This window comes from Phalaenopsis equestris, unplaced genomic scaffold, assembly GCF_001263595.1.
Source record: "Phalaenopsis equestris unplaced genomic scaffold, ASM126359v1 Scaffold000008, whole genome shotgun sequence".
Lineage (NCBI taxonomy): Eukaryota > Viridiplantae > Streptophyta > Magnoliopsida > Asparagales > Orchidaceae > Phalaenopsis > Phalaenopsis equestris.
Genome location: NW_018164450.1, coordinates 49,841 through 59,559, shown reverse-complemented (window position 1 = coordinate 59,559; position 9,719 = coordinate 49,841). Strand labels below are relative to the sequence as shown.

Below are 9,719 nucleotides of genomic sequence, written 5' to 3'. Positions count from 1 at the left end.
ACCTATATTTGAGGAGGCAGACATGGCAGGTGGTTGTGTGGCAAGTAACTTTTGAAACTGCTCAACAAGCACAACTAATGTAAGACCTGAAGAATATGCATGTCCAACACCAAGAGAGTCTGTCAGAGTACCAACAACTGCAACATTTGATGTTGGAGTCTTAAAGCTTCGTGGGTGCAACATATTGAGTTGTTGTGCCTGCTGTGATTTGTTCAGCAAATTTGAACATTGAGCTTTCCAATGACCCTTTTGCTTACAAAAGCTACATTCATCAAAACCAACCTTTCCATGAGATTTGCTTTTATTATGAGTAGCTGTAAAAACAAATGAATTTTGAAGAGGATTGCAATGTAAAATTGTTCCAAGAAGCCCTTCAAAATTATCTCGAAGAGCCATAAAAAACTGAACCAAACGTTGTTCTTCTCTACGATCAGTGTATGGTTTAAAAACTCGTAATTCTGCAGATTCAGTAAGAGATAACTGAACTCAAAGATTAGTCATGACAAAATAAAATTTTTGGGTGCTTATGTCGTTTTGTTGAATAGCACAAATATTTATCTTTAATTGATACAGCTTTGCAATATTTGACTGTACATATAATCTTTTTAAATGATTCCAAACTTCTTTGGCGGTTTCATATTTTGTTAATAGGACACCAATTGATTTTGAAACCGAGTTATTGATCCAAATGATTATTTTTGAATTATTTGCTTCCCATACTTCCAACATTTCTTCATATTTTCCATCATTTTCATCTATGGGCTTAACAAAGGTTCCAGAAACATAACCCCACATTCTTTTGCGTTTCAAAAGATTCTTCAATACATAACTCAAATAGGAGTAATTTTGTCTATTTAATTTCACACTAATAGATTGAAGATAATCATCTTTTTCACTAGTCATTGCTACGATACAAAAAAAAAAAAAAACAATAAATCACCCAAAAAACTGCAATTAAATGCAAATGTCGCTAAAAATTGGGTCGTCTTCGTCTTCTCCTTGCCAGATCACGACCACAGTCGATAAAGAGGTCTTCGGTGAATGGGTGGAGAGGCGCAATAGGGACGATAAAAATGATCGCAGGCTTCAGCGTTGTGGGGCTAGATCAGAGATTTTGGCGGTTTCATTGATTTGCGGCAAGGAGAAGCAACAATCGTGAACAGGATCGACAAGAGCAATCGAGTGCTATTCGGATCTAGGGTCGCTGAAATCTCCGAGAAACAATCGAGGATAGAATCGCCAAAATCTTCGTACGACAATGTGATTTTCTACATTCGATCTCAAGTGGGTCGCACGAGAGAGAGAGAGAGGAACAATCAGAAATTCCGAAGGGCTTAGTACCTTACAGTGCCGTCGATACTATTTCTGCTGGAGCAGAACCTAGCTCTGATACCATGTTAACAATTGCAATTGAGATTGAATTACCTCATTACAAGAGTATATATATACAATAAGTAAAAAAGACCAAACTACCGTTAAGTTGAGTAAAATAATAGAAATACAAAACTATAATATCTAACAGTACGTATTTACAAATAACTAAAGAAATAAATAAATATTGAAAGATACAATTGGCTTGCTCTTAACGGGTACTCAAAGTTTTTATTTTAGATAAATATCTAAAATTTAAGAAGAATTAATAAATTGATGTATATTTTTTATTTTTTAAAAAATAAAATTAAATTATCTGCTATCTCTAATTACAACTAATGAAAGTATTTAAGCTTTGTTTAACAATTTTTTAAAAATAAATTGTGATGTAAATGTACTTGACATATGGTCCCCAAAGAATCATGGCGTTACTGAAAAGTTAATTTGATGCAAATTTTACACTGCAGCTATAAATGGAGTAGTGATATGTAACATCTAAAAATTTTTTTGATTAACTTGGAAAAGTGATGGCCTTTCTAATAAAGCCAGATTGGCCGACAATGCTTTATAAATGTAGTTATTGTAAAAAAAAAAAGGCATTTGTGGCAATTTAAAAATCAGAATAAATATGCTTTAACTAAAAAAATATATATTTTAGAAAAGGTTAACTATGCACATATTATAAAAAATATTTTTAATATATATATATATATATATATCTGTGTGTGTGGCTGGATATTCGCCAAGGTGGAGATTTGTTATGGTATGACTCATATACCATAAATGGACAGATACTGGAGCGGAGCGGAAGATTCTGTCCAAATCAGGGGAGTTTTCTTTTGTGGGTTGGGGGTTCGGTATTACATATTGTACCCAAGATTTCCTTTGCTGTTCTGTCTAGGGTTATTATAAATAGGTCTTGTTGTAACCCTAGATGTGATGCTAATTCTGTATTATGTATTCTTTTTTTTAGATTAGTGGAAAAGGCCGCCGTTCAGCTCCCGAGGACGCATGTATCTTTGCCGAACCTCGTTAAATCTCTTTGTGTTCATATGAATTTATGTCAATTGTGTGTTTCTTCGCCCTAATTTCTCAACAATATATATGTATGTATGTATGTATTCTAAATCCTTTTATTTACACTTATATCACCTACAATGCTAATACTAATCACAACCAATGAACAACATAAACCAATACTCAATGAGCAGCTTCATTCATGCAAATGGATCGACTAAAATGTAAATATATAGAAAGGTCAAAGTATTAGACATAAAAATAGCATAACCTTTTAGTGATACATGTGCAAATGATAATTTTTTTTGTTTTTGTTTTCAGACATTATAAATGGATGACAAATACTATAGCTGTAAATAGGATAAAGTTAAAAACTGACTAGACTACCAATGGTAACTATATTCTCTCTTTTTCATTCTTTTATATATAATATTCTATTTATTATTATTAATTTTAATTGATTATAAATCTTTGTAGCATTACACTCGATTAAATTATTTAAATATAATACTCATTATATATATATATATATAGATAGATATATATTGTTAGGAAATATATTATTCCTATAACAAAGAATAAATTATTTTCTTAATATAAGGAGATTAATATGAGCTAATTATTAGAGATATCATGCGATATATCTTTATTTTTTATTATTTTTTCTATTACAAGATTCTTGTAAGATTTATTTATACTCTCATTTATATCAATGAAATTATTATGAATTTTGATCAATATATATAATCATGAAAAATGATAAAATGTTGAATAGTTAAAGGTGAAAATATATGATAGAGTTTGTCCTTGACAACAAGAGTACTTCAAAAGTCAGGCTGTTGCTCTGATTTTAATGCATGCAGCCAAAGGAGAGAAAAATATATATAAATAAATTAAAAAAATAAAGGTTGGAGAGATCAGTATGGTAGTGCATAAGATTCATGCGTTTGTCTGCTTATTTTTACTTTTTCCTGGCGCTTTTCATTAGGCCCATAGAAGAAGGTAAAGATGAAGGATCAAAGAGGACGAAAAAAAACAAAAGAAAAGAAAAGAAGAGGTTTGCTTTCCCTTTCTCAAGTGTGTTCTCTGTGCTATTATGTGGTACCCAAAACCCCTCCTTTTTTATCACCTCCATTCTTCCATGAGCTAACCTTCTCCATCCTTGGATAACCCCTGAAGACCTGTGATTTCTTCCTTTCTAAAGATTTTAGATTATTATTATTTTTTTTTTGGTTCTCCAGGTTCAAGCCTATCCTTCTTTTCAGTTTGACATCTCAAAATTTTGTTCTTTTTATAACCAATCTTTCTGTTTTCCTAGCCTTTTTGTGAGCGAGTAAATGAATCGATTAAACTATCTGAATGAATCTGTTTTTATTTTTAATTTCGTGAAAAAGCTGCGATCTTTCTGATATCGCCAAGCTCTGGCTTTTATTTTAGTTTACTTTCATTTTTTTTTATAAGGAAAGAAGGAAATGCTGAGAAAGAGGGGCAGAACGGCGCCGGAGGAAGGCAGGGTAGAGCTTTTGGGAGATTTAAGTTCAAGTTGTTGTTTCGCTGCGGATACTTCGATAAAGCAGAAGCAACGGAGCTCTTCCTTCTTCAGTATCCCCGGTCTCTTGGTGAGCTTCACAGGCAAAAGCTTAGCTGAATCTGATTCAATGAAAAGCCCTACTTCTCCTTTGGATTACAAGCTCTTCTCCAACCTTGCAAGTTCTTTGATTCGATCTCCAAAATCACCTGGAAGAAGCTGGGATTGCAGTAGAGTTGGCCTCGGTTTGGTGGATTCTCTGAAGGACGAGAACAAGAACATTCTCCTTGGATCCCAGATGAGGATAATCAAAACTGGAAACTCTAAAGATCGTTTCAATTCCTTTGGGGAAGAACAGACAGAGACAAAAAATTCCACCTTCTCGCAATTATGTTCATCAAAATCGAAACTTGAGGAGATCGGAAAGGTTAATTCGTGCTCATCTGATCCTATGCACAAAACCCTAAAACCCGATTTTGATGTTTCATCCTTGGAATTAATTCATAGCTTCATGGATTCTCTTGCTGACTGTGAGGATTACACTTGCATCATATCCCATGGCCCGAATCCAAAGACCACTCACATTTTTGGTGATTGCATCCTGGAGAGCTCCATGATTGAGTCTCAGAATTCTAAAGAAAATGAAGGAGGATTTGAATGTATCGTCAAGGGCTTGTCTTCTTTGCCCCTCACTTATTTTCTGAGCTTCTGCTGCTACTGCAATAAGAAATTAGAAGAAAACAGAGACATTTACATGTACAGGTAAGCTTTGTCAAAATGATATCAGCTTTAATCCCCTAAAATCTTCAAGCTCTGATTTTGTGCATAAATCTGTGGTTTTCAGAGGTGAGAAGGCATTCTGCAGCTGCAACTGCCGTGATCAAGCAATACTGATCGATGAGGAATCAAAGCCGGACAAACATGCTTCTGATTCTCCAAGCTCTGCAGTCTTCCATCAAGAGCTTTTCATGGAAGGACTGGAAGTTACAAGCTGAGTAAAGATTAGAGACCTGCCTCGCCATCAATACTGTTACTGATTAGTGAATTGAAATGGCAGACAGCTTGATCATTTGTCCAAGAGGAGTTGTCATATGTGAATTCCCTGCAACCATGGACGATTGATTTCCTCGTGAAGTAGTTTGATTTGCCAAGATGGTTATGATCAGATTTGTAGGTGATGGTGGGTACTGTATTTCATTTTGAGTTTTTTTATTATTTTATATTAAGAGTCTTCTTCTATGGATAAAACTTACATTTTTCTCTTATAATTTTGATCAAGAGAGAGAGGGAGAGAGCATGTGTCTGAGAGAGAGAGAGAGAGCCACCGAGTGGCTGGCCCATTTTTCCATCTTACTCATTGTGGACTTGTCAAAGTTTATTAATTAAAGTGAGAAATTCGAATAATCTCTTCAGTCAATTTGCTTCCCTGCGGTCTGCATGAAGTTTTCAGCACTGAAAACTTTTTGAATTTGACCGGCTTGAAAACCTATCTAATGAGGCCATGCAATCTTATCTTCAGAAATTTTTTTATTTTTTCTCTATAGCTCTCTAATGTAAAACTGAGTCTTTAGGTTTGTTTGGAAAAATGATGTTTTTTTGCTGCTTTATTTGACCTCTCATTTATCTTTAGAATATATTGCATTTTTCAACCAGTTGGCATCTGAATATGGTTTGGAAGAGTGTCATATATGGCAAGCCAGTTCTCTTCATTCATTTGCCTGCATTCAGAGAATTATATTTTAGTTTTTATTTTATTCTCTTAATTTCTCATACTGGCTTGTAAAAAGACTATGAATGATCCAATCTCAGGTCTGTCAGGTTTGGAGTTGTAATTCATCCAATCACTTTTGATGAGATTTGGATTTGATTTTTGAGATTTGTGGCTGTCGAACTCAAGTTCCATAAAGATGATTATTACCATTTTCAAGCCACATTTGCACTTCTTTCTTAAGTCTATCATCTTATGATGCAACTTACAAAAGAGATGAGAAATCAATGATTTCATGCATATTATAATTAGAAGCAACCAGAAGAGATGAAACTGAAGAAGAATAGAGAGGAGAGATGTATCAGCTGAGAAATAAAGAAGAAATATTTTTGAATGCTTGCAAGGGGAGCTTTTCTGTCAGTTCAACAAGGATATGCATCTGAAATTTCAATTGTAGCTAAAAAAATAAAAAACCTGTTGGTTTTAGTGGAAAGTAGTTGACATTTGGACTACTGTGATAGAGAAGAGAAGAGAGTAATGAACTCAATGACAATATCTTATTTATTGCCTCTGGCCATCATGTTCAATTTAAGTGAGTATTATTTCCGGCCAGATAAAGTTGTGTCTTTGTCTTTATCTCTAACTTTATATGGAGTGAAATGCTACGTATACATTTTTTTAAAGATTACTAGATTATTTGATCTTTATGTGGTTATAGATGCAGACTTACTACAATCTAGCCATATAAATTATTTTAATTATTTGGTTGTTTTTAGAGTTCTTTTGCAATTTTTTTTGTGATTTATTATATTTGTTCCTATCTTGGAGCTATCTCTTCTCTAATAGAGTTGACATAGGATTACCTCAAAGTTATTTATTTCAATAAAAAACCGAGCTAGATTTAGCAATAGGCTAACTGATCCAATCTCAATTCGAGTTGTATAAAGCTTATTAATTTTGATTCAAGAAAAGGTTGGTTGAATTTCAATTTATTTTGAATTTTCTAAGAGAAACTAAACCTAGTCTAACATATATGCTCACCTATAGGCACATTTAGATGTTTAGATTTGGTTGAATGTCAACCTTAATCAAGTATAAATACACATAATTAGATGTATGAAAGTTTCATATATGTCTTCATGCTACTTTGAACCCAAATCTGACTTAATTCATGTTTGATTCGAGCCAAAGTTTTCATTGGTTATCTCATCAACATCGATCTTACCTTCATTTGAGTAATTTACTAGAATAATTTTTTCATGATTATTAAGCTTAGGTCAAATTAACAAGCACACATTGTGTGTCGTTGATCTTTCGAGCTCGGCAACTGTTGTTTGATGAAATACATGTTAATCAAACTTATAACGTGCAAGTAAATCTAATTTGTTGGCAAACAAAAATTATGTTTGTAGATCATAACACTGAATGCAGTTGATAGCACTTCATGAAATGTATGATAAAATTAATAACATGTATTTAATTTTGATGATTTTTTGTATGAGGGTATTTTGAGGAAACAATATGTTGGTTAGACTTCATTATCATTGGGGACTTCTTTTGGTTAAAATTCATCATCATTGGGGGAATCTTTTACATTTTCACATAAAGTTTAATGCATCCTACTTGATTATAGGCCAGTAAAACTCTCGCCTTATCATCTTAGGGTGAGAGCTCTACCTCACAAACGTTCCCCCACATATCCCGGAGTGAACCTTGTGATTTTTTCCACAACAATCTCCTTACAAATCATAAACTATAAAAATCTTGCATCCACTATGACATGATATAAAAATATAATTCATCACAGTCACAACAAGGATGCACAAAAAAAAAAAAGAAAAATGCTCTGGGAGGTAAATAGTCAGAAACAAAAGATTACTAAATAATATCGACTTAGCTCATACAACATAACATAGGCAAACATGCATGAAAAAGTAAAAGCTGAAAAGAAATGACTACATCAATCGGACTCATATAACATGACCAATAAATAGAAAAAGAAAAATAGTGCTATGTGACATCAATGTTCTCCCCCACCTCATCATCATTACAGAGTACATTCTTCATCTTGCTCTTGTTATCATTACCCTTGGAATCTGAACGAGGCATTTTTGAACCCTGGCTAGGGATAAGTCCCTCTATTAAAACCCCAATCTAACGTTGTACTGCTAAACTTCCCTTTAGAAAGCCTTGAACGAATCCTTCCTCGACCAACCATTTCTGCTACTCCTTTGCCCCAACATCAAGCACCTGGCATGAACCTCCTGAACTTAATACCGAAGGATAGTTTTAAACTCAATCAAATTTTGGAAGCTCTCCACAACTCCAAACTTAGTTTCAATAATGTTTGTTTCCTTCTGAGATCTCTGCTTCTAGATCTCCTCCTCGAGGGCTGATACCTTTGACTGAAAAGCCTTCACATTCTTGTTACTTTGACTGTGATAGACTCGTGCTTTTACCAACTCCTCTCGAGTACTATCCAGATTTTGATGTTATTGTAAGAGAATTCGCAATCATAAATAACTCTATCTTGCACTCTGTTAGCTGAGATTACAAGGTTACAACTCCCTTAACTTTAGAATCAAATGAACACTTGTATTCGCATAAAAGGAACTTGATTTGACAAACTTGAAGTTCCAACCTTTCAAACAAAAGCCAAGCCCCATCGAAGCTCCATCATTTTGTCCATCTGAAAACAATTGCATAGTTCTATATTAGACAAATGAAAAAAATATACAACAATGGAAGATGAAAAGAAAAGCGATAAAACACACAAAGTTCTCGCCCTCCTAAAACATGGTGAATGAATGTGCCAACATGTTCTCTAGGATGTTAACCTTCGAAGAACTGAGCAAAGGCCTCGCTTCTTGACTCCTCTTGTACTGCTTCTGAGGTAGTGTCTCACAATTGCTGCTTAGTGGAGGCCACTTCGGGAGTGTCACAGGGGTTGGCTCGGGATTCCTGTTTTTGGATTTCTTCAACATCACTGCAGAAGATAACTCGGGATGTAAATAGAATTTGACCTCAAATAGAAATTCTTTGCTTAAAAATTCATAGACATAATACATGTCGAGTTACAATTCCTTGATGTCCCGAAATCCAAGCTCGATCAGTAAGAGCAAGAATTTTCACCACAATATCATTCAGAAAATAATTCTTCTTTTGAAATAGTATCAAATTTGGTCGACTTTGTCTCATTGGGATACTAATTATTTCTTTGATTTTCAAGGTGGAGGGTTTGTCAGATCTTAGCACCTCATGATGCGGAAAAACCCCATTCGGAATGCGCGACGGGGAAGTTTCAAACTTGTCCTCCATGAAGAATCCCCTCCGGAATGTATGGTGGAGAAACTTAAAACTTTTTTTATTATCTTCTAGCCTCTCTTTGGGCACCAAAAGACCTGAAATTCTCCTCCAGAATGAACTGTGAGGAAAGTTAACCATTCCTCTTTAGGCTTTGACAGCGACTTTTTATATACATAAAAATACAAGAATTTGACACCACTACTAGAAGATTTAAACCTTCGGCAATGACGCCAAAAACTTTATGCAACTTTTAATATGCAAGAATTTATGAACCCATATTTATATATTTATAATGATTTTATAAAGTCACAATTTCAAACTCAAGTATACATATTACTCAAGTAATATAGGGCTCTAGTGGAGTCCGTTTACCGATCCCACAGGGAAGCCAGATAAGAGGTCCTTAGTCAAATTCTAATCTACTACTATTAGTCCTTAGTTTGGAAGTGCGATTTAAGAGGTTTTACTAACAGATACTCCTAAATGTAAGTCTTAAGTTTAACACAACTAATAACTACTCCTAAATGCAAATATTACTTCTAAAGATAACCCTTTTTGGATGAATTGGTTTGGAGAATTTTGAGATATTAAAAACTACTATTCTTATGTAATGAATTAGATAATGTAAAGGAATGAGATGCATTAAATATTGTATGTGCCAAATAGGAGCAATCATATTTTTTACCCTTTGGTCCAGACATAAAGAACATTGACTAATCCTATGCTTGTTTACTGAATCCGTGGCTAAGCTGGGAGGATACCGGCTCTCACTTCGGAGCTCCTACGTTC

At 34.1% G+C, this 9,719-nt stretch overlaps 1 protein-coding gene across 5 annotated transcripts; it reads left to right on the top strand.

Annotated features, from left to right (window-relative positions):
• The first annotated feature begins 3,317 nt into the window (after nt 1-3,317).
• On the top strand, nt 3,318-5,320 carry LOC110018306. Of its 5 annotated transcripts, none has more exons than XM_020715576.1 (3): nt 3,318-3,445; nt 3,850-4,678; nt 4,761-5,320. In XM_020715576.1, exons 1-3 carry the CDS (start codon nt 3,397-3,399, stop codon nt 4,909-4,911), a joined length of 1,029 nt encoding a protein of 342 aa, XP_020571235.1. In that variant the 5' UTR covers nt 3,318-3,396; the 3' UTR covers nt 4,912-5,320. The 5 variants fall into 5 exon arrangements, with proteins under 5 accessions (XP_020571235.1, XP_020571238.1, XP_020571240.1 ...); XM_020715579.1 differs by having other exon boundaries at nt 3,352-3,445; nt 3,855-4,678; XM_020715581.1 differs by having other exon boundaries at nt 3,442-3,489.
• The last annotated feature ends 4,399 nt before the right edge of the window (nt 5,321-9,719 follow it).